The following is a 25,650-nucleotide window of genomic DNA, read 5'->3' on the forward strand; positions in this document are numbered from 1 at the left end:
TGGCCATTAAGTGAGATGGCCTAGCTTAAGGATCCCCATCTCATTCTCCTTTGTACGAGTAAGTGGAGTATGGGGTGCCTCAGAGGTGGGACAGGCCCCAGGAGACTTAGGGTAGACTTAGAATAACTTTATTGTCACTTTTAATGTACACTGATTGGCCTACATTAAAATGACATTTCTTTGCATACAGGGTCTCAAAGGGTCAACACCTCCAATATACACTACATAAACACATAAAGCACAGTGTAGGTCCAGATCTGCCTCCCTCATCTTCCTGGGATATCACTTGCTCCACTTCCCACCTCTTGGGTCCCTGCATGCCTTTCCCCCTCCCCCAGGTCCCCAGAGATATTTCTCCTCCAAATAGGTTCCCACCAGGGTGAAATGCTACCGGTTTGCACCGATTCAGGCAAACAGGTATTAATAAAAACTACCAGTTCATCCAAACCAGTATTTCTGATGATCAGCTGTGCCACGCAATTTATACAGTATTTGCTAGAAAGCAGGTAATCCTGCTTTCTAGCAAATCTAAATCATGCAGTACAGCTGTTTCCCACCCCCGCTGTTCTACTTACCTTCTTAAGTCTCCTTTTTCTGTGCAAACCTCGTGTTTGGTGTGCACTGTGCATGTGCGCGCAGGATTCGTTTGGCGCACATCACGCATGCGTGGGCAGAAAACCAGTGGCCAAGCACAGAGGATTTCACCACTAGTCCTAAGAGGCCTTGCCTCCCCAAGTCCCTTCCCACTACATGAGGCCCGACACCCTCCTCATTTACCTTTTGAAGGTCTCTGGAGCTGGAACATGTCACTTTGTCCGGCAGCCGCATGGCTGATTCCAGAGCAGATTCCATTTTCCCAGCACCCACAATTCAATGCAGGTAAATGCAGATAACTTATAAACTATATGGTGGTTTTTCATAGGAAAGCTGGTATCCACTTAGATGCACAAGATGATTAGTGAAATATTGGTTTTCAAATTGCGATCCTGGGAAACACAATATTCTTCAAAATATAGAAACTAGGTAATCACTATGATAAATGAGCTTTGAAAATTTGAATTAACTTACATATCAGCTTCATTTTCCTGAGAATGTACCTGCTTGAATTTGAGACATTTTCCTTAATTTACAGGGCCCTAGCTGTATGAACTCAGAGTACTTCCATACCATCTACAGTCACATGACTTCTAAGTAAAATTAAATATTATCTGGAATGAAAATCTCTTTAAGAGTGATTTTGAACACTACAGAATTTATAACTATTCTGTCTTGAGTTGCAGAAAACGATGGGAAAAAGCTCATTTTAAAGATAGCAAACAAATATATATTTAAGCATTAATTTTACTATTGTAGAAAAATTGTGGTACACATGCACCCCCTAGCGTAGATTTTGAAAACAACATTTATGAGAAAATGATTCCCACGTATTTTTTACTAATTTACATGTTTGCACTAAGGTTAGCTCACAGCATAAACAAACTGAAATCAAATACTTTATCTTTTTTAAAAAATTGAATTTTCCTGATCTGAGAAACAAATCCCATTTTATTTATAATAGAAAGCCCATTTCTTTATTAACATATGTAGGTATATTATTAAAACCTGTAGTTTGGAGCCTGGATTCCACGTTATTTCCTTTGCCTCCTTAACTTGGAGAAGCTTTAATTAGTTTTGTTTTCATATTAATTAATGTTATTAATATAGCTGCATATGCAAAATATCAGAACAGATGCCACAGCTGAGAAAATATCTTGCTCAATATAAGCAAAAATGTCTGATATGTTATATTCATAATGTGATTTCTTCACTTCTGTGTAAAGCCAATTATTGTGTTTTAAAAGCCATAGGCTGTGATGGTATTGTGATCTGGTCTACTTTAGCAAACTATGTTTAAACCATGTCTTAGCCTATATGTCAATACAATATGAGCCTAAAAAAATATAAAATATATGAATCAAAAATATTTCATATTTATAGTCTGCTCTTTTGTAGATGTAATTTGTATCCCATTCCATACCAGAGGTATCTCCAAATATGCCAATACCTCACCTGTCTACAGTTGGAAGAATCCTTAGATTCTCTATTCCAGCCCCCAGTTATATCCCCAATAAATACTACAAAATCTACTACAAAAAATTCAGCAGATGAAAAACCATCACCCCATAGCTTAGGTTCAACCAGTAAGTTAGACTGTAAGGGGTAGATTTCTGTCAACAGGAAAATAATAATTCCATGACCAGTACAAACTGGAAACCATGAATTCAATTCTTCCTTAGTCAGCTAGGTCACTCTGAGCCCTATGAAGAAGGCAATGCCAAAGCATTTCTAAAAATCTTATTTTAAAAACCCTACTCTTGTTCATGTAATCACCAGAATCAAAGCTTACTTAAAAACATAAATACACATGTGCACACCCGCATATTGCCTGGAATCATTTACCATCTTACACACAATATTTTTTTGTTTGGGCTGAACCTCACATTCATTTCTCCTGCCCTCCCCATCCCTCACAACCACCCATAAGCTCAGAGATTCTTTTCAGTGTATAAGAACACTTAAGTCAGTATCTACAATTACATTACTTCTGTTTTTCAAACTATCTGTGATTCTCTTGACTATATACCACAGCAATATTATAAATTTTTGTGTGCTTTATGCAAAAGTGCAAATGCTTTAGGGGAAGTAGCCTGTAACCTTTTATAATCCTTGTGACAACTTAAACTTAGTTTGCAGTTGAACAAGCTAGACAAGTTTTACTTTGCCATAATGTTAACTTTTTCTTATATCCTTCTTTATTATCTTCATCTATATTTACAAATGCTGCATAATGGGGATTATTTCATATACGCTTATGAAAATGTTATTTTTTCTACACGGCTTCATATTTCTAAGGAAAAATTCACTTCCAAAAACACCAAATCACTGACCACATCACTTAAAGATCTTTCCTCCTAGTGTGTGTCATCTTTTGACATTTCATTCATAATGCACTTAAAAGCTTTAATTAATTAAGTTTGAAAGTTGATACTATCTTATCTTTTCCTGAATGGATAGGTCTAAAAGCATTAACCCATGATGAATGATTACCCTATTTTATAGCTGAAACAGGGAAACTAAAAACCATTCTAATGATAGCTGTAAAATGATATCAAGGAACTTCTGAGATCACCCATATTCTCTTTTCATGAGCACTGTAGCCATAAGAGCTAAACCACAAAGACACACAAAATAGTTTCTACTGTCATAACATGTACAACACATATATTCACTGTTCTATACTGTTAGATACAACGTATTTTTTACAATTTGTTTGGTATATTATTTAAAACTAGCATCACTCCAAGATATTCTTTGCACTTTTTAAAAAAGTTGTAAGCAAATACTAAATCACATAAAAATGTTTAGCTTTGCCATATACAAAACACTGCTCTCTAATCTAATGTATATACTAAAATGACCAACATTAATTTCTGTAGAAAAACTTAAACAGCTATTTGTTAGGCTTCAGAAAGGAGGTAAAATCAGGCTATTTTTTACAGCGGCATTAAACAGTTGTGAATGATCTTCTCCAATAGTTAAAATGCAAACTGTACATCTGAACTTAATGATACCATTAACGAATTCAAAATTTATAAAATGGGTGGGCTACGTGAGAAGAAAACAAGTAATGTTCAAATGTACAAGAAGTGAAGATGAAGCAGTCTTAGAATTCAAGGAAACTAGAAATACATGAAGTAATGGGTAACACTCTAGCCTCAGCTGTGCCACAAACTGCAAAACAGATATGTGTGATTCACCAGTTCTAAAGTGTTTGCAGACATAAGCTATTTTTGATGAAGTTACATTTACTAGTGTTTTTCAAGAACCAAATGAAGGCTCCTAACAACTTCAGAAAGTTCACACTATTATTTCTCTAGTGCATATCTCTCAGGAAGTTTAGCTTATCTACTCCAGGTCAACAAATGTGTCAAAGGTACAGTCAGAATCTAAATCCATCAGTAGCCTAAAAGAAGTTAAAATTCAAATGACTTTCATTAATAATTAATAAGTAAACAAGAGATAAAAAATATGGTGTTTCAGAGGGGAAGCAACTTCCATCATTTTCCATCAGCCTTTCATATTCCATCATTGCTGAAGAAATTCCAGCTCATGAAAATTAAATGAATTTCTCTGAAGGGTTTTTAAACTGTGATCCTAGGACTTCCTACCCTAAGACCCTCAGAGGCCCACAGAATCAATTTGCCAGCCTATTCCAAAAAAGAATATTACAATCCCATTGAATAATTGTGAGAGTAGGTAGCATTAGCAAATGTATCAATTTTAATTTTTAATATGTTAAACATTGGTAAATATAGTCAATGCAAACAAAAACGTTTTGAGGACCTCTATATGTTTAAAAGTGGGAAGGTTAAGAAACATTGCTCTTAATCAGGAGTGTCAAACTCATGTCATCATGACGGTGTCACATGACATATTGGGATTTTTTTCCTTCACTAAACTTGGCGTGGGTGTGGTGTATGACGCATCCAGCCCGAGGGGCCAGGAATTTGACAGCCCTGCTCTAAATTATCACTTAAACTACAGATCCTTATGGCCTCATTATCGCCCCTTTTAAAATATTTTGATCCAACGTTTTATTTCTGATGAATAGAATAGAATAGAATAGAATAGAATAGAATAGAATAGAATAGAATAGAATAGAATAGAATAGAATAGAATTCTTTATTGGCCAAGTGTGATTGGACACACAAGGAATTTGTCTTGGTGCATATGCTCTAAGTGTACATAAAAGAAAAAGATACATTCGTCAAGAATCATACTGTACAACACTTAATGATAGTCATAGGGTACAAATAAGCAACCAAATCATATTAGGGAGCAATCAATATAAATCGTAAGGATATCAGCAATGAGGTTACAGTCATACAGTCATAAGTGGGAGGAAATGGGTGATAGGAACCATGGCAAGATAACAAAATGCAGTCTTAATTAAAGGATTTTAAAGATCTATGCATTCTTGGTTTGTTTATTTTTTCTGTTTATATTTTACAAAGTGTTCACGCTGAATATTAAATTATTTTATTGTTGCAGAAACTAGTACAATTTTGTTTTGGGAAATTAAATGGTTGTGGAGAGTAAATGCTGAAGAATCTCATATGAAAGCTGCAGGATTCTTAGATTTTCTGTATGTAATGCTTCCACCAAAGTCAGTTGATTCACAAGTTGTTCATCATGATTTTTTAAATCTGAAACCTGGAAAGAAAAACGAAATTATACTTTAAAACTCTCTGGTTATTCAAATATATTTATTCATAAGGTCAAATATTCATTTAATATTTAAAAAATACTTATATAATACAGTAATTGTTCAGAACACACAATAATAATAAATGTAGGATGGCAGATTCTACTTGATGTTAGAGAAAATTGTCCAATAGTATGTGCAGTTTGTTAATAGAATTAATTTCCTAAAGAAGTACTGGTATTGCTTTCTCTAGATTCAAGAGAGGGATGAAAATTCTTTATCACAAACACTTTTATTTGGATTACTATAATAGAAAAAGGTTGGACTCAATGATTGTTTTATATGGTCATTTCCAACTTTATAGTTGCAGTTGCATGCTGGCTGAAATAATGAAAAAACCTTACACCTCTAGTTTTGGGTGATTCTGATCAATTTCAATTTATTTTATACCTCTAGGAAAATTGCTACGAAGTCTAACTTTGTTAATCTGCTATCTCTAATAATGTATCAATAATGTACCATTTTTATTAGGAGTGCAGTAAACCAACATTTTTAATTGCTGCACAGTTGAAGAGTTCTTTCTTCTTGAATATTTGATAAATATCAAATATTTAATATAGAGAAGAGCCAAACATCTTCTCTATAAATTCCTGACTTTTACTAACTGGAGATAAACTGATATATCATATGGCAGGACACTTCAGCTTTAAAAGGAATCTCATTTTTTTTAATTTTAATAATTTAAAACATTCCACTCTCAAATTTTACATTGGAGCAGAAGTACCTTCTGAAGTACATGCTGAGTTTCTTCCATCAGTGACGTACATATTTTTGTTGCAAAAGCCACACTCTTTTCTTCATTCTTCCTTGAAGCAACATCTCCAAGCACTACTTTTTTCCACAAAGAACTAGAATTATAAATTTTGAATATATTCGTATGTATCAGATATTCATACAAAGCAAGAAAATGGCATTTCAGGTGACATTTTCTCAAAACAATCATTTTCAGCAAATGTTTGCAACTTACAATTCATCTGCTTCAAGACATAACAATTTAAGGGCTGTAAGAAGTGTCCAAGATGGTCCATCCCAGCCAAACGTCAGATCACTAGAAAAAAAGGTATTTTTAAAAAATCTAAATTCAATTTATTTAATACGGTGAGAGAAAAAATACTGCCCTTCTCACTTCACCAACTGTCAGTTGCAATACTCCATAGTACTTTTTTTTTTAAAAAGAAACACAATATACTAAACATACAGTTAGAGAGCTACTATCCAACTATTGCTGCAAATTAATTCTGAACTACACAAATTTTTAATATACATCTTTTTATAAAATTTCCATATGTCCCATCTCTAAATCAAAAAGTAGCAGTCCATATTTTATTGTGTTTATAGAAACATATGTATATAAAATATTGACTAACTACAGGCAAAATCTGTGTCAGGAACAGGATTATAAAGTACACAAATTTCTTAAGTCCCAAATCATGCATATTAGCACAGCCTTCAACTAGGATACATTTGCAGGATGCATTCCAGTGTTAAACAAGATTCCTATATTTAGTCAGGGTCCATGCAGAAGCAACAAACATTTCACAAATTTTCATACTTCAAATCCACAAACAATACTGAGAAAGTTTAATGTGAAATTTTCCAAACTTATACTATAAAGATGTAAAGATATCTTACTCTAACATCTTGTGCTCTCGTAAAATGGAAAGTTTCGTAGATTTCTGTTTGTCTTCTGAATAAACATATTTAAGCAATGTATCTAAAGAAAGTTAAAATAAAATGTTTAAAGCAAATAAAAGCCGCGATACTTTTGCAATGCTGACATTTTAAGGCTTCTGTACTAGTAGTAAATGTAAATTTACTTCAAATATTAAAGAAATGAAAATATCCTGTACACATATTCATAACCCACAGTCTGAGAACCCATTTAAGAAATTTGTGATGATACATAAGGATATCCCAGGAAAGGTTTGAACAAAAGCAGTAATATCACCAAAAGGATTGTGGGCTACCACTTTTTTTATTCTCCAGTATCTTATCCTAGTGCATCAGACTACTTGTAGGACTCAATTGTATCCAAAGGTCTAAGAGAAAGTGATGGGCTTTCATTGTTCTAAGCTTTTTGCTATTTTGTATAAATCTAGCCATAGCCTTACCTGTACTAACATGCACACAGCTGTGTGGATTATCAGAAGCAACAAAACCATATTGTAAAAGTAGTCGCTGGTTGTCATGAGGGCCATAACAAATGTACACTTCTTTGTATTTCTGATAGCCCAGATGTGTTTTTATTTCGTAACATTTTGTATTTTCATTAAATGACGCTTTCACCTGAGTATGAGAAAAATGTAGGTTCAAGAGAAATACATCAATACATTCTCATTACTGAACACATGATCCTTGTATCAATCCCTACACTTCTAAAGGAACTGGGCCTGTTAGGCCCACAAAATAATTATAATGGGGGGAATTAAATGTATTTACTGATAAGACCAGAAGGGATCCATTCTATGTTAATTATATCAATTATACAATAGCTTGAAGCTTTCTTTCTCTTTCTATACTTGAACAAGAATGCTATATAGATAGACTTTGACTTACAACCATTTCTTTAGTGACTGAAATTATAATAGCACTGAAAAAAATGACTTATGACCGTTTTTCACACTAAAGACGTATCCCAGTGAAGCAGCATCTCAGTTTTTTACACTGAAGAAACATCTGATAAAAATTCAGGCGCTTGGCAACTGGCATGTATTTATGAAAGTTGCATTGTTCCGGCATCATGTGATCACCATTTGTAACCATCCCAGCCAGCTTCTGACAGGCAAAGTCAATGCAGGAAACCAGATTCACTTAACAACAGCTGTGATTTGCTTAACAAATATGTGGCAACAAAGGTCATAAAATGGGAGCAACTCATTTGAAAACTAACTTGCTTAACAATGAAAATTTTGGGCTCAATTGTGATCATAAGTCAAGAACTACCTGTAATCAGTTTTAACTGGAGTACTAATTAAGAAACTATCTATATATTCTGATCTACAGTATATGTTTGATGTTTGTTTTAAGATTAAAATGTATGTATGTATGTATGTAAAATGTATGAATGCATGTATATCTAGATCTAGATATCTAGATCTAGATATATGGCTTCCTTTTTCTTCTTTCTTTTATAATTAATAAAATTAATATCACCATTATTATCATCTTACCTGCGCCTTTGGATTGTGATTTAGCAGATCCAGAAATGGAGCTAGAGCATAAATATCTGGCTCTCTAGAAAAACAGTCTTTCTGTGAATGTTTCATAAACACTGTTCTTGTATTTATAGTGCACCAGGCCCACTGGAAGGCACTGAAGTTAAAAATAATCTCCACATCTTCAGAAAATAAAGGCTGCAAAGAAGAGAAGAATTGCTTTGAAGAAGTAAAAAGGTCATGGATAAATAATAGTTGATCGACAGCCTTTCTTCTCAAGGGCTCAGGGAAAAGGTTCAGTGTTACTTGCTCCAAATAAACAGGACAGGTGTATGTTTCAGGTAAGAGATCCAGGTATGGTTTCCACACAGATTTCCTATGGAACCACTTCTCTGCTATTAAAAATGAACATAATGCTATCAAGGGAGAAATTGGAGGCCTCCATCTATTGAAAAGGCAAAGGAAAACATAGTAACTACATTCTAATAATCACAGTTTTTAACCAAATTTCTGAGTTTTATCATCATACATGAAGTAAAATCAGAAAGCTCTCATCCACACAGTATGAAATTGAAAGAAGGAAGAACAGCTTGATAGATTAAATGAACAGAACATAGGGGTCAATGGTCTACTCCTATAGCACCTAACCAGAGATGCATGGGGTGCCATAAGCCATACGCTTAACAGATCACCCCACAACTGAACTTCTTCAATAATTAAGTAGATTGGCTTATAGTGGAAGTAATGCATACTCTTTTAGACACTTAAGAGTCTTAGTAAAGATTCTTTCAGGTTGAGTTCCATTCCTGGTGATTTAATGGACATAACTGCAGAATTTTTTGAGCAGTAGCATGGATATTGTTAGCATCCCCAGCTACTCCTATTTCAAAGCAGATCAAGTACCAACCTTACTTTTTACTTGAGCAAATTCTATAGTATTTAGATGATAAGTTAATTAAACATTACATCTTCAAGCCACTTGACTCCTGGCAACTGCCTAGCCTACCCTGCAGTTTTGTCATAATGTTCAGAGATTTGTCACTGCCTGCTTTCTAGGGCTAGGAGACAGTGACTAGTCGTACAACTAGTTTCATGCCTAAGGTGGGACACTAGATTCTTCTGGTTTATAACCTGATGCCCTAACCACTACACCAACCTCACCGTTAAATATTTTTTTTCTGTCTTGAATTTCACATTATTTGCCTTCATTAGATGACTCCACACTGTCTATTTTGATAGAAAAAGAAAAAAGGTCCATATCCATTGCTGTCATGCCTTGTATCAGTTTACCCACTTCTATCACATTCTGCTTATTCGTCATTCTTCTAATCTAGAAAGCAACAAACACTGTAACCTTCTCTGCCATAAATGTTTAACCATTTCAGTATCTTTTCCTGCATCTTTTTAAAGTACACCAATTAGAAGATAGAGTAGTTCAATTTTCTTAGTGACCGTTTTCATTCTACTTATTACATCATTTGACTTTTTTACATAAATACCATTTTAGTGCCATAAGACACTGCTCACTATTGATAACATTATCACAATGAATGCCTGAAGCATGGGAAAAATATTCCCTGATGTTGCATACAAAGTGTTAGGTTTTGAGGAAATATGGGAATAGAATTCTGTGCAGGGTTTATTTCTATATATAGTACAAAGTACTGCATATAGTACAAACAGATCAGTTTCTGCCTAAAAGGAAAAAAGGACACAAAGCTTACATACAACAATATTCACAGATGGGAACAGAGAGATCTCAGCCTCCCAGAACATTCTGCCTCTGACTTTAGAAGGTCATTCTTAAACAAAGGAAATGCATGAACAGCTTCTGATGTAAAATAGCTATGCTATCATTCATCAAAAGACACAATTCTATCATTTGAGAACTGGAACTTTTTTTTAATCACATGCACCAAGGCTTTTCATAGCAAAATATATGCTGATCAGCTCAAAAATGCAAACATGTCTCTTATCATCCAGCAACTACTATACAAATGCCCATTTTTAATAGACAGTTTGGATTGTCTATAATTTGTTTTTTCTGACTTCAGAGTTTACAATTCCTCACTTGCAAGGTGATGAATTTTTGGGTGCATGATATCCATGCAAAGTGGTTACTAAATCAAGATAATGCTTTATTATAATCACAATAAATATGGCAAGGATTTTATCTGTTTTGAAGATACACATGGGTAATTTGCAACTTATCTGGAAGATCTATTTTATCCCTCTAAATCAATCACTAAACTAATTCTAATTTCCCAAATATTCTCTATTTTTTTTAATTATGAAAGTTAATTAATGGCATCAATTCTAACAAAAATGCACACTGTGCATAATTCCCCAATTGCACAACTTTGTTCGAAGTAATGGAAATGTTCGGATTAAAAGTATAAGTTTAAATGATAAGAGCTATTGAAATGTCAGTGTGCAAATCTGAGGATTTTATTAAGTGGTGACCAACTTACTTTAAAATGTATTCTCCCAGGTAACTATTAAGCACAGTATTGGAAGTAAGCAAGCACTTTTCAGGCAAAGAAATAATCAGTTCTTCGGCCTATGAAATGTTAAAAGAAACAGAATGAATATACTGAAAAAGTACTCAAATCATATTTTATTATGCACTAAAGTAAAAATATCCAACCAAGGCCCTCTGTAATTAATTAATTGCCACTTTTAAAATAAGCAGATTTTCAAAAGATTGCACATCAATTGCAGATGAGGCACAAATAAGGATCAGGTCATCTTATCTTTGATGATCCCTTGGAAACTCACTTTGGAAGCAATCCTAATCCTCACCAAAGACATGCTAAGGAGAGTTAAGACAGAAGAGTGCCATTCCTTGGCAGAAGCTCTAACAGTGTAATAATCCTGGTAATCCTGTGAGAAACTCTACAAGTGTGCATTTATTACTATAACTAACTATCAAAAATGAATTATGCCAAAGAAAGTGAAGAAAATAGCTATGGATTCAAATCATCCCAAGCCTTCAATGTACCCAGATTGTACTGCTAATCTAGCATTAGCCTTGCCACACATTTACCACAGCATTGACTATAAATGGAGAGAATTAAAAAAAAACATTCAGAAACATGAACTTTGCAATGAGAATAAAGTGCTTCACAAGCACACATCCTGTTCTTGTAAATAAGTTGATAAGCAAGGTATAGGTACAATGAAGTTCAGTTTACACCAGCACTGGAGATATTTTAAAAATTGCTGGGCCTACTTAAAACACTAAACCAAAATTCTATAATATCAAAACAAAAGCTATCTCTAACCTGGTGTTGTCCAAATATGTTGGATTAAAGAATCTTCATCCTATCATCTGGCAAATCCCAAACCAACCAGGCTTTGGAAACGGAACTCAATCACTAAATCCAGCCCACCCATAGGCTCTGGAGTCTCTGTTCATAAGCCCTTCATCAAAATCACTAGTATTGGTTAAATATAATGTATAAATCCAGCATAAAGTCACAAGGAAAATCTAAATAATATACATTACATGAAAAGACAGGATAATATAATTTCTCCTATCCTCATTATGGTTCATAATTTATTCATAGTTCATAGTTCATCTGTTTATTCATAGGAATACTCACAAACCTGAAGTGTTTTTGTGGTCATCAATCCCCTTCCTGTTTCTAGAAGACACAGGAGGGAGAGGAAGATGCAATTAGGTATGCTACTATTGGTTTCTTAGACAGTTATAATAGACTACTTAACATGAAAAATATAGTGACAAATATAGAAATTATTTAAGTCAAACTTTTTTTAAATTTTGCAACCCCTTTTGGAGCTTGAGACGAAATACTGTTGTAGTCCCATCAGCAATACAATTATGTTGTCAATTTACAATCTTCATAATGATATATATAATTATATATCATAATGATATATATATACTTTGCTTACAGGCAAAGACTTAAAGCCATAAAACCAATAATTAAATCAGTGAAAACCTGGACGGAGGAATCAGAATTAAAGCTACAGGCATGTTTTGACTGCACTGATTGGAATATTTTTAAAGATACCTCTGCAGACCTGGATGAACTCACAGATACTGTAACATCATATGTCAGCTTCTGTGAAGACCTATGTGTACCTACAAGGAACTTGCAAATACACAGTAATAACAAACCTTGGTTTACACCTAAACTTAAGCAGCTACGACATTCCAAAGAGGAAGCCTACAGAAAAGGTGATAAAATGCTGTACAATCAGGCCAGAAATGCACTAACAAGGGAGATAAGAGCAGCAAAAAGAAGCTACTCTGAAAAGCTAAAGAATCAATTTTCAGCAAATGAACCAGCAAACATGTGGAAAACTCTTAAAAATATCACCGGCTATGGCAAACCTCCTTCCCAGGCTGAAGGTAATCAACAACTGGCAGATGACCTGAATGAGTTTTACTGCAGGTTTGAAAGGAAACTACAGCCACCTATCTCCACAACCCCCATCTCAGACACACCAACAACAGCCAAGCCTCCTACAACTGACCCCATTTCATTGGGTTCACAACCCCTAGTGATCACAGAAAAGGAAGTGCAGGACCTATTTCACAGACAAAAGCCAGGAAAAGCTCCAGGCCCAGACAAGATAACTCCTTCTTGCTTAAAAGTCTGTGCTGACCAATTGGCCCCATCTTCACCCATATTTTCAATAAATCACTAGAGATGTGCTATGTTCCTTCTTGCTTCAAACGCTCTACCATCATCCCAGTGCCGAAGAAGCCCACCATCAAGGAACTGAATGACTACAGACCAGTTGCTCTAACATCTGTAGTCATGAAAACCTTTGAAAGGCTAGTGCTTTCCTACCTGAAAACCATCACGAATCCGCTTTTAGACCCCTTGCAATTTGCATACCGAGCAAATAGATCAACAGATGATGCTGTTAATATGGCTCTGCACTACATCCTACAACATCTTGAGTCTCCAAAGACCTATGCAAGGGTCCTTTTGTAGACTTTAGTTCAGCATTCAATACCATCATTCCAGACATTCTTCTAACTAAGCTAAACCAGCTACAGGTACCGGAACAGACTTGTAAGTGGATCACAAGCTTCCTAACAAACAGGAAGCAGCAGGTGAAGCTAAGCAAGATCACATCAAATACCTGTACAATTAGCACAGGGGCCCCCAAGGCTGTGTGCTCTCCCCACTTCTCTTCTCTCTGTATACCAATGACTGCATCTCCAATGATCCATTTGTTAAGCTACTGAAGTTCGCAGATGACACAACAGTGATTGGTCTCATTCGAGACAATGGCGAATCCGCATATAGACGAGAGGTCGAGCAACTAGCCTTGTGGTGCAACCAAAACAATCTGGAACTGAACACACTCAAAACCGTAGAAATGGTGGTAGACTTTAGGAAAAACCCTTCCATACTTCCACCTCTCACAATACTTGACAACACAGTATCAACAGTAGAAACCTTCAAATTTCTGGGTTCTATCATATCGCAAGATCTCAAATGGACAGCTAACATCAAAACATCATTAAAAAGGACAACAAAGAATGTTCTTTCTGCGCCAACTCAGTAAGCTCAAACTGCCCAAGGAGCTGCTGATCCAATTCTACAGAGGAATTATTGAGTCTGTCATTTGCACCTCTATAACTGTCTGGTTCGGTTCTGCAACCCAACAAGAAAAACACAGACTTCAGAGGATAATTAGAACTGCAGAAAAAATAATTGCTACCAACTTGCCTTCCATTGAGGACCTGTATACTGCACGAATCAAGAAGAGGGCCGTGAAAATATTTGCAGATCCCTCGCATCCTGGACATAAACTGTTTCAACTCCTACCCTCAAAACGACGCTATAGAGCACTGCACACCAGAACAACTAGACACAAGAACAGTTTTTTCCCGAAGGCCATCACTCTGCTAAACAAATAATTCCCTCAACACTGTCAGACTATTTACTGAATCTGCACTACTATTAATCGTTTCATAGTTCCCATCACCAATCTCTTTCCACTTATGACTGTATGACTATAACTTGTTGCTGGCAATCCTTATGATTTATATTGATATATTGATCATCAATTGTGTTGTAAATGTTGTACCTTGATGAACGTATCTTTTCTTTTATGTACACTGAGAGCATATGCACCAAGACAAATTCCTTGTGTGTCCAATCACACTTGGCCAATAAAATTCTATTCTATTCTATTCTATTCTATTCTATTCTATATTCAATCTAATTCAACAAAACTAGCATGAATGCATATCCAAGGGCAAAAATCAAGTATGGGACCTAATCTTAAGCATTTTTTTGTATAGATTCAAGGATTGAGAAGATTATGTAAATTCACAAATGAGATCTTTACAGCTGCAAGCTAAGAATTTTGGTGTCAGCTTTGGAAGCCATATTAACACTGGAAGCTTCCACACTGCCAACTTCTTGTGCTTGGGAAATTAGGAGGAGATATTTAGTAGAGGGAATGTAGTTAGACCTAATAGCATTCTTCTTTTAGGTCAAGGTCATTGTGTTCCTGCATCTGGAGGAGTGGTTGAAGTGGTGGCTCAAGTTGGGAATGGATGGTGATTGGACCATGTAATGGACTGATGGGTGCAGGCGCTGGATTTGGGATTTTGATTTACTGAGGGAAAATCTGGAACTCTCAGATTCGGGTTTTCCCAGATGTGCCAGTATACCTACTCTAATAAATGGAACTTTGAGAAAACTCTTGTCTCTGAGTTTTTAATTGGAGTTGGGTTTTTATGGAACTCTGACATTTCGTTTTCAATAGGCTACCTATTGCTGGGACAAACTTGCTCCCCTGAGAAATTTTTTAGCAAAAGGAAACTGAGATAAGAATTGGCCTGTCTGCATTAAAGCAACATCCTTACACAACCAAGAGCAGACTGCTTTTGTGAATGATTAATCCCTTTCACCATCCTTGCTTTTAATAGGAAAAAAACGAACTAAACCCAGAGATTTTTATTCTTTTGTCTAAAAATCACTGTTCTTCAGAGACTGCAGCGGTTAAAACAAGATCTTGCTACTTTGTTCAGCACTGGAAATGATACTGCTGTTTCTGCCAGGATCCCTAATGAATGTGAAGTACATTCTGAATTAGCTGGCAATCCAAATAATGATATGAATCCCTGCTCACATATCTCCACTGATCAATCTCACTCCTTTACCAACCAATCTGCCTGGAGTGCACATCCCACTCAAATGAGTCTCTCCACTCTTATTGAACAATGCTCTCTTAAGTTTTCTAATGAAGATTATGTGGGACCAAGTGCACAAATCAAGAACATTCAACCTGATACCTCTGTCCCCCAGCAAGATAATGTAAAACTTTGCAAAACAAACATACATTAACATCCCATCCAAGTCAGAAGAAAGATGGGTCTTTAGGGGGTATTAATATCCCATTATTGCACATTAAAAATGTGTCCATCTTTAAATGTACCCAACTAGTAATAGTAGTTCTAACCCAACTAATTCAGTTACATTTTTGTGATAAATATCTTTTTTCTACTGAAATAATTATATTAACTCTATTCCTTATAACTCAGGAATCCTAGAGTGGAAGAAAAAAGTAATCATTTGAAACTAAATAAACCATTACTTATTAACATCACTTATTAATAAGTGTATGTGGCTTCTTTATGGCGGTTCACATTGGGATAAAAAGTTATCATATTTTTTGCAAATTTTCACCAGTCAAAACTTCTAGAAAAGTTATTAGAACATTACCTGAAAACAATGCTGGATTTAAATTATTATTCTTGTAGCCTTTTTCTTTCAACCACTTCTTGAGAAGTATATATTCATTTTTATAACTCAAATTTACTAAATAGGAAAGAAAATAATCACATATCATATAAGGTATCTATGTTGATTCACAATATTATTTCACAATAATATACTGTTTCATACAAATCACACTACAAAACAGAAATGATGAAAACAAGGCCAAGACTTGAGGGGTTTTTGTTAAAAAATACATTTTGTATTAATACATCACTGATCTAAGAGTACCATATAAAGTTCTAAACTATAAAATTAACTATACTAAAGACAATCCAACATCAGTGCAACAAAACAAAAATCTAATATGATTTAAGGATAAATAAAATTAAAATCATTTAAATTTTATAGGAGCAATCCTGTAGAAATCATTAATAAAAAACCAAAGTATGTGCATTTGTATGTTAATAAGAGCCAGTTTGGACAAATGGCTAAGGTTCTGGCTCAGCTGGGTGACTTTGGGCTAGTTATGCTCTCTTAGCCCAGCCCAGCTCATAGGTTTGTTGTGGGGAAAATAGGAAGATGAAGGAGTATTATGTTCACTGCCTTATATTAAAGGCAGGATAAAAATCAAATACATATACACATGTATACATAAATAAGTAAATAAAATAGTTAATCATATTACCACTTGAAGAAAAAGCTGTCGATTGTTTTCTGTGTCTCTTTCGGTAAGTTCGACCTCTGCCTTTCTTCATTTTAAAATTATTTGAAAATTTGTACAGAAACTGAAAATAGAAAAACAGAGTTCAATTATTTCAATTGCAGAAATATGTCATGCCCCATTTTTACAAATACGTCAATAAGAAATTTGCACATATACCGTATTTAACATTTGAAAAATCAAAAATATGAAGGAATAAGAACCAAAATATATCCAACGTACTTCGACAGCCACAAAATGTCAGCCAGACATGATTGCTGGTGAGGGTATGTTTCTAGGAAATAGCATCAAAAGTGATGTAAGTCTGTGGATCCTCAATCTGTTTAACCACTGAAGGAAGCATTTTGCCAGCTTTGGCTTAAGTTTGCTGTAAAATAGGGTAAAACCTATCTTCTAAACAGTTCCTGGAATCCTTTAGTCACATCTGCCAAGAGCTGCATAGCTTTTTATACTATTAAATGTTATTTGTGGAATGAGCTTAAACAGCAGAAATTATCGAAAATATAAATCTTCACTTAAATCAAAATATATTAAGATTCACGTTTGACTAACCACAATTCCAAATGGGCTCAGAGAGGCTTTTCACTCAGTAAATCTATGGAGCATTATCTCTTCAGGACTAAACCATCCAAAAATGGGTAGGAAGAATTATTGAGCATAAGAATTAGGAACGGGCTGCAAAATACTATTTCCTCGCTTCCTTCAAGCCTCCCGCAGCCAATTTGCCCTTCAATATTCCCAACCTGCAGGCACGTTTTCCCTTTCCGATTTCAGCTATGTTGCACTTTCAAACCCAGAAGTCACCAGGCTGCAAGAAAGCGGAAAAGGCGGTCCTTAGCCAATTGCCTATTGAGAGAAAGCAAGTTCGTCGGCAGATAGATTTCCCATTGGATGAAGAGCTCGCTCCTTTACTGTTCTGGCGAGAACTTGCTGCCGCTTTTCGCGTGACTGAGAAAGGTAGGGGAGAATTGTGGCTAAAATTCTTTTTAAATGCTTGCTTTTCAGCCCCTTCCGTTCTCCGTCTCGACCCGCCGCAGAATTTTATTCTCCAACGCGCATTTCAACCGGAGTAGATTCTTGCTTTTAAAGAATTCAGAATTCACAAACAGCTGAGAATCGTTTTGCAGAGGGTAGTAGATATACTATATAGATATACTATAATTGTAGTAGACAGTGATGGGATTCAGCCAGTTCGCACCACTTCGGGAGAACCGGTTGTTAATTTTCTGAGCAGTTTGGCAAACTGGTTGTTGGAAGAAATCATTAGGGCAGAGAACCGGTTGTTAAATTACTTGAATTCCACCACTGGTAGTAGATAAAAGTTTTTAAATCTGGTATACCATAATTCTGGTATGTGGTTGGTTTTCAAAATCTTCTAATATCTGCTCGAGGATTCCGACTGTTTTATTCTTTATGCACTCTTGGTAAATTAAGAAATGGGTGGAGTGCTGTGTATAATTATATAACCTTTGATTCCAGCTGAATCGAGAGCTTTCCTTGGTGATTGGAGTGTGTATCGAATGTTTTTATGTGTTTTTATGTTTGTGTTTGATTTATGTGTATTAATAAATTTTCAGGACTTTTTTATTATTCTGAATTCCTCGTTGTCTTGTGTGACTTCAATTTGGCTGGGTAGTGTTTATAAAACATGTGTTTTAATGCTAAACACATTAAATGAGTTCATTTAATTGAACTGCATGATCATCATGGAAGAAATATTATGTGGTCGCTAGCAGTCGAAAATGATTTGTTAGCACATTCTGTGATCAAAATGTTAAGTAATCCTAAAAAATGTATTGCTAGATTTTAATTTATTCTCGACAATCCAGTCCCCACTGGTTGAAAGTTGTACTCTATCTAGTCTGCCTTTTAATATTTTTAGTGAATAGTTTCAGAAGTAGTTTTTACTTTAGGTTTTTTTAATTATTTATTATTTAATTTAATTATTATTTTTACAAATAATTCAGAATGCTACTTGAGCCTTCCTCCTTCCTACAACAACAATTCTCTGAGGTGAGTTGTGTTGAAACTGTGTGACTGGCTCAAAGTTACTTAGCTGGCTTTCACATGTAAGCAGAATAGAACTCACTGTCTCCTGGTTTCACATCTGGTGTCTTAACTACTAGACCAGATTGGCTGTGTAATTGAAACAAATTCACTCAGCTATAATAATATTCAAATTTTATATTGTGCACCTAGACTGTCCTAGAATACATTTAAAACATATTACATTAAAAATATAGTCCTGATTATTTCTAGTTTTCCTATCCCACACCCCAGTACTATCAGGCAGAGTTTGAATTAGAAGCGTGGCATTGAATATTAATGTTTAAAAATTATAGTCAGTAAAAAAAACCAAATCTTTTAAGATTTTTTAGAAAAACTTCAATTTGTAAAGTGTTAAGTGTTTTCTATTGATACATTTTGGCATTCAATTATAGGCAAAATGTCTAGTACACGAGTAGCTGTGGTAACTGGATCCAACAAAGGCATTGGTCTGGCTATTGTGAAAGCCCTATGCAACCAGTTCTCTGGGGATGTGTATTTGACAGCCCGGGACCCTGAACGAGGCAAAGCATCAGTGACACAACTGTCAAGGGAAGGATTAAAACCACTTTTCCACCAACTGGATATTACTGATCTTGAGAGTATCCATATCCTCCGTGATTTCCTCAAGGAAAAATATGGAGGATTGGATGTGCTAGTCAACAATGCTGGGATTGCTTTCAAAGGTAACTTAAATGTAAATTACTGAATGTTGGCATTGGGTGAACAACAGAACAAAGGGTTTGGCTACAGCTCTGTAGAGTGTAAAATTGTAGCTAATGTTTTCTCAGGTCTTTTATTTTTTTTCTGTTGGGAAGGTGAATTTGTAGCAAAAATATGCTACAAATTTATTATTGGAGTTTATGCATTATAAGTAATATTAAGCCATGTGATAGAACAAGAAAGACTGTAAAGATGAAATAGATCTTAAGCCTACATGGTGCTTAGTTCTGGGCAATGGGGCCATCCTGGAAACAGTAAAGGACCGGCCCGTGATGCCTCTGCCAGCGAAAACAGAGCTTGGGAGGGCTGCAGGTGGCACTCCCGAGCTCTATTTTTGCTGGCAGAGGGTTGCAGGATGCTGTCACAGCCAAAAACAGAGCTCGCGTGTCCTGTTTTTGGCTCGCCATCTATCCCTGCTGCCTGGAACGGGCCAAAAATGGGGTGCACACATGGCCAAAAACTGGGCAAGGGGAGGCCAAAAATGGGGCACACGGGGGCAACAGTGGCAATGAGCAGTGGTGATCCCCACAGCCTGGAACAGCTGATAGGCTGTATTCTAGGAGGCTGATCCAACCGCCAATCAGCTGCTCGTGCTAAATCAGGCTGTGCTGAAGCTGACAAAGCTGTATGCTGTTTGCTGCAAGGAGGCAAATTGCTGGGAGGCAGAGGCCGAAGGGTGGGGGCCAACAGGTGGGCAGGACTTCAGCAACAATCACTCTATAAGATGCAGACATTTCCACCCACTTGCGGGATGGGGAGTGCATCTTATACACCGAAAAATACACTATATACAGTATCAGTTAGTTGTCTTTCAATAGATCTCTATGTATTTTAGTTTGGTTCCCATTTTTAATGTTGGAATATATAGCCTATATTAGTTTATAGGGTCACATGCATATAACAGTTTGTGAGTTCCAGTAGATAATTGACACTTCAGTTTCTAGCACTATTTGCAGCTAGTCCTATGTCTGCATTTTTTCTCTTGTCCATCTGGAAGAGTTGTTATTGTACACAAAACAGAAAATATTTAAAGTTGTACCTTAATATAATAAATAATGTAAACCATCATTTGAAACAGTGGTTTAGCAATTTACTAGAAATTATTTTAAACTATAGTTTTATACTACATTATAAGTTACAAATGATAGAAGGTAAAATGCTTCATGATTCTTTTTCCACTTGTGTAAAGAAAAGAGGAGGTGTAAACTAAAGTGGGTTTTTTTTTCAAGTATAGAGATTTATACTGTAATTCTGAATCCTGGCTTAATACTAGTGCAGTACACCTTAAATTAAGATCTGTTCAATTTTAAATATTTCTAAGAATATTTTCAGGACTGTTGATTTAAAATATCAGTACATCTTTCTCCTAATAATAATTAAGAGTCATATTTCATTACAGTATAATATGAGTTTTTATCTTGCATGCAGGTAAAATAGCTGGTTAGGCTCTGCTAATTATCTACTTCAATTTTTGCTGGCATCATTCCACTCATGTAATATTTAAACTTTTACATATCTTGTTATAATGCTTTCCTATTTTCCTATATATTAAGAATCTTAACTTCTGTTTTCTTCCATTTTGAAAAAGTGGCAGATACAACCCCATTTGCTGTACAAGCAGAAGTCACACTGAGAACAAACTTCACTGCAACCAGGAATGTTTGCACAGAATTGCTGCCACTATTGAAACCCAATGGTAAGCACACACTGGGAAAGGAGTATATTAAAGATTAATCAAGATTTTTGACAAGTAAAATGCTAAAAAGAAGCACTAACAGAAAAACACATATGATCAACTCTTCCTTAAGCTCAGCTTTTAAATTCCATAAATGTCCATGGTTCTTCTAGGAATTTTATATTATATTTTATATTATAGTTTATATCTATGATACTAATCTCATTGAAATGAATGAGAATTATTTCCAAGTAAGTATGTTTAGCTAGTTGATAAATGAAGACACGTGAACAGAAAAGAACCTGAGATAAAGGCTGAGTAAAAACAAAAAACTATTCAAACCAGCCATGTTTATTCCTATGAAATAAATCATTGAAGAAATATATTTTGCATCAAACTGTAAATCATAATACTTGTAGATTTTCTTGAAATCATTTCTTAAGGAATGTCCTTCAGATATGGTATGTTGCCACTGTCAGGGTTCCAAGTAATAGATCCATTGCAAGCGAAATCTCCAAGGCAGGTGAATTCCTCAAAGAATAGCTATATTGAAAATATCATATTGGCACATATCTGGTGAAAACCAACTCTGAAGGACCTGTTGGTTTTCAGCTAATTAAAAGTAAAAAAAAATTCCCTCACTCCCAAACAATCAGTCACATGGCCCAATCAAAGCAGCGTCAGCTGGTCTGTGACATCACTCCTTCTTCCTCTGGCCAGGTATGAAAACATCCTTGGTTCCCAAGAGAAAGCATTTTATTTTGACTACACAACCCAAGCTATGTCTAATCCTCCCTCCCCTATCTCTCGCTCCAGTGTGGCAGCACTCAAGCTCCAAGATAGCTTTTGCCAGGTCAGCTTCAGGGTTGACAGCCACCCTGTACCATTTTTTGAATGGACTTTGAACTGTTTTTAATCAGGTTTATGATGAATTTTGTTCTGTTTTATAATACTGAATTATTTCTAATCATCTAAATTATTTTATATACATATGACATCTAGGTTAGAGTTAGACTCTAATCTCTAGAATTCATTTCAATGGAAATTGAAAACTCCAGTTTATCCTAAACTTGGATTGTCAATTTCTATTGAAATGAATCCTGGAGATATTTTTTCCCTCCAATAATCATTTCCAGGTAATATTTTAGTTAGCTTTCATAGCTTGGTAGGAATAACAATTACAGGGTAAAACAATCAAGATTTATTGATTGCTCATTAAAACTTGTCTAAAAAATAAACCATTCCATTTGGAAAGTTCATTCAGTTTCATTTGCATATAGATGACAACCATTCTCAGTCACACATGCACTTATAGTTAGTGAAAATATGAATTCAGTAATCATAAATATATGTTTACATTTTTGTAAGACTGTTTATTCAGCATTGTTCATTTTCCAGTATTTATTGAAGAAAGATTCTGTCTATGGCAGCTCTTCATCTATTGAACATTATTTCAGGATTCTCGGATCCATAAAGAACACCCACAAGTAAAAAAAAAAAGTTTGCCCCACACTATTTATCTGGAGGGTACAAAATGGAATGACAGAGCTAGCTGATTTACTGATAATTGTTGAGAGAATAAAGCCTCCTTTTCTTTGTGGGTAAATATTATATTGTTACAAAATGAATAAAAAATATTAAAAAGTAATTACTTAACCCTTTATTTTTATTTTGTCTTGGCAAAGGGAGAGTAGTCAATGTATCCAGCACGGTTTCACTTTCAGCATTGTCCAAATGCAACCAGGATCTACAGAATAAATTTCGGAGTGACACAATCACCGAAGAGGAACTAGTGAAACTCATGGAAAAATTTGTGGAAGATGCCAAGAAGGGAGTGCATGAGAAGGAAGGCTGGCCAAGTACTGCTTATGGAGTATCTAAAATTGGAGTGACAGTTTTATCAAGAATTCAGGCAAGGCTGTTGAATGAGACAAGAAAAAAAGATGGTATTCTCCTGAATGCTTGTTGTCCTGGTTGGGTCAGAACAGATATGGCAGGTCCCAGAGCCACAAAAAGCCCAGATGAGGGAGCTGAGACTCCAGTTTATTTAGCGCTTTTACCTCCTGGTGCTACTGAGCCCCATGGCCAATTTGTTAGTGAAAAGAAAGTTCAGAAATGGTAACTCTGCTATTGCATTATGCTTCTCTATAAAAGCACTAGAAGTTATAGATGCTACGAAGATCTTTGCTACAGGTATATCCTCTAGCAGTTGTACCAAGCTCCTATGCCATGGAGGTGAGAACCAATATGCAGCAGATTAAAGTAAAAAGCATCCAGTTGTTTAGTAATATCACTGTTTAATCTTTTGCTGAGGGTGATAATTAGTGCTGTATCTTAGTAACAAACTTAAGGATTCTCAATCTTCTCTAGATTTGGGTAACTTTTCAATATTGGCTTTTAAGATAATTCACTCTAAAGATTTATAAAGCACAAATGCATAATCTTTTCTTTTGGTTAAGATAGTTTTCTGCAATGTATTAATTGTGTCATTTTGAAAACAAATATTGACTATATAAAACAGTAAATAAAGTTTATGATTAAATAATTTGGCAGCCATTTATGATTTCCATACAAATACATTTTTACCCCATTAGTCACAAAAAACTACTGGCAGTGTTCTTTTCTAGTCCCAATGGACAGTGTATGTTTGTTTTTGTTTTTGAAGTAGAGGTAGGGATCTCTGATTTTGCAGTGTATACGAAGTAAAGCTTCCAACAGCAATATAAGTGTGACAAATAGTGAGGAACTATGGGAATCTGATCCAGCAAAATCTGAAGAGTTGCTGGCCACCCCGCCTCAAAAGTAGAAAAATTCAAATGTGAAATACAACAATGCACATTGTACAGAAAGTTTAGTATGTACACCTTCTCTCCCATCCTTTATATGGATAAAATGCAGTAATAACAGGCCAATCTTGTATGATTAAAATATTTATTCTAAAATTTTGATGTGTTACTTGACATTCAAAAAAGTTATAACAATAGGTATTTATATATTATTGGGTACATACATAGCCAAACACAAAATTTTGAAAATTTCGAAAACATTAGATAAATAGAAGGCTTTTCCTTTTTTTAAGGAAACCTATATGAGTCCAGATGGGTAAAATATGTTAATACAAGAAAGTTGTTTTTCTTGTTTTAAGTAAATAAAAATATTAAAATGGCATACAAATATAATTCAGATGAATTTGGTCAGTTTATATAAATAATGGTAATCTGGAAAATAGAAAGGTAAAGTAAGATAATTTATTACATATGGAGTTGCTTCTTGGGTTGTACTGTGTATAACAACTTTCTTTGAATCCATAATTTAAAACTGCTATTAATATGTTTACAAAATGTGAGAGGTTTGTGCTTGATAAGCATACCTTGTGCAAGACCCGACATGGAAGTTGCCACCAATGTGAGTCAGACTTGTCACCTAAAGTTCCCTCAGTGCAAAAATACTGCTCATTTGTTATTTCTGAACATGGAAATACAGATAGTTCTTAACCAGCTAGATATTTAAGCCAAATAACCATTCCCAAATCCAGAAGAACTGTAATTCTGGCAAGATTGAATGCCCGTCCAACAGTCATTTTAAAGGAAAATTATGAAACATCCCAAGACTTTGCCCTGTTGTAAAGGAGCTCTTGAAACATTAGCCCACATTTGTTACATTGCCCTTATTATAAAAACGCCTGGTCCCACTTAATAACTCCCAAGCTATCTAGATCCATTTTATTTAGTTGTTACTGTCTGGTTAATGTGAATTTATTTCTCTGATCATGGCTATGATTTGTGTTGGTATTGGTAAAAATACCACACTGTCTACACAGGTTTTATCATCATTAAATTTTATTATTCTTATTGGTTGTCTCAGAATTTGCTTTCTTTTTGCTTTGGAATTTGTTAATGATTGAATATGTTTTACTTAGTATGAGTGCGGACTTAGGAATCCCATCAGAGGCAGGAAGCTTATTAAGTTACATATTACCAGTCTATGTTCTGTGATAGACGTATACTTACTTCATTGCAAGAATAAGCAATTATTCTTGATTTTTTCTTTTTTTCTTATTCTTTTAAAAAGAAAAAAAAACTACCTTCAGTTACCAATGCATTCTTTGTGTATGTAATTCATCAAAAATGTTTTAATGGGGTTTTAGTTTTATTTTATTGTTAGTTTTTAGTATTGCGGCCATAAATTATATAAATTTTATATTGTTTTTAAACTGTATAATATTGTGTTTTTAAATCGGCTGTGAACTGCCCTGAGTCCTTCGGGAGAAGGGCGGTATACAAATTTGATTAATAAATAAATAAAAA

The 25,650-nt window shown here is 35.0% G+C and overlaps 2 protein-coding genes across 8 annotated transcripts; one reads left to right on the forward strand and one right to left on the reverse strand.

Moving 5' to 3' along the window:
* Positions 1 to 2,769: 2,769 nt before the first annotated feature.
* Positions 2,770 to 17,699, reverse strand: SETD4 (SET domain containing 4). 5 transcript variants are annotated; one of them, XM_058186869.1, is made up of 12 exons: positions 17,452 to 17,669; positions 17,122 to 17,266; positions 16,864 to 16,963; positions 16,182 to 16,277; positions 12,070 to 12,107; positions 10,932 to 11,020; positions 8,476 to 8,905; positions 7,417 to 7,591; positions 6,938 to 7,019; positions 6,273 to 6,353; positions 6,030 to 6,153; positions 2,770 to 5,253 (listed from the first exon to the last, which is right to left on the reverse strand). In XM_058186869.1, the coding sequence occupies exons 3-12, from the start codon at positions 16,931 to 16,933 to the stop codon at positions 5,119 to 5,121; spliced, it is 1,320 nt and encodes a 439-aa protein (XP_058042852.1). In that variant the 5' UTR covers positions 16,934 to 16,963; positions 17,122 to 17,266; positions 17,452 to 17,669; the 3' UTR covers positions 2,770 to 5,118. The 5 variants fall into 5 exon arrangements, with proteins under 5 accessions (XP_058042852.1, XP_058042854.1, XP_058042855.1 ...); XM_058186871.1 differs by lacking the exon at positions 17,122 to 17,266 and having other exon boundaries at positions 17,643 to 17,699; XM_058186872.1 differs by having other exon boundaries at positions 12,070 to 12,101; positions 17,122 to 17,670.
* On the forward strand, positions 17,532 to 25,196 carry LOC131200260 (carbonyl reductase [NADPH] 1-like). Of its 3 annotated transcripts, XM_058186874.1 has the most exons (5): positions 17,767 to 17,856; positions 18,867 to 18,912; positions 19,341 to 19,631; positions 21,257 to 21,364; positions 23,029 to 25,196. In XM_058186874.1, the coding sequence occupies exons 3-5, from the start codon at positions 19,346 to 19,348 to the stop codon at positions 23,463 to 23,465; spliced, it is 831 nt and encodes a 276-aa protein (XP_058042857.1). In that variant the 5' UTR covers positions 17,767 to 17,856; positions 18,867 to 18,912; positions 19,341 to 19,345; the 3' UTR covers positions 23,466 to 25,196. The 3 variants fall into 3 exon arrangements, with proteins under 3 accessions (XP_058042858.1, XP_058042856.1, XP_058042857.1); XM_058186873.1 differs by lacking the exon at positions 18,867 to 18,912 and having other exon boundaries at positions 17,715 to 17,856; XM_058186875.1 differs by lacking the exons at positions 18,867 to 18,912; positions 19,341 to 19,631 and having other exon boundaries at positions 17,532 to 17,856.
* Positions 25,197 to 25,650: the final 454 nt, after the last annotated feature.

The sequence above is a fragment of the Ahaetulla prasina genome, chromosome 5 (genome assembly GCF_028640845.1).
Source record: "Ahaetulla prasina isolate Xishuangbanna chromosome 5, ASM2864084v1, whole genome shotgun sequence".
Taxonomy (NCBI): Eukaryota; Metazoa; Chordata; class Lepidosauria; order Squamata; family Colubridae; genus Ahaetulla; species Ahaetulla prasina.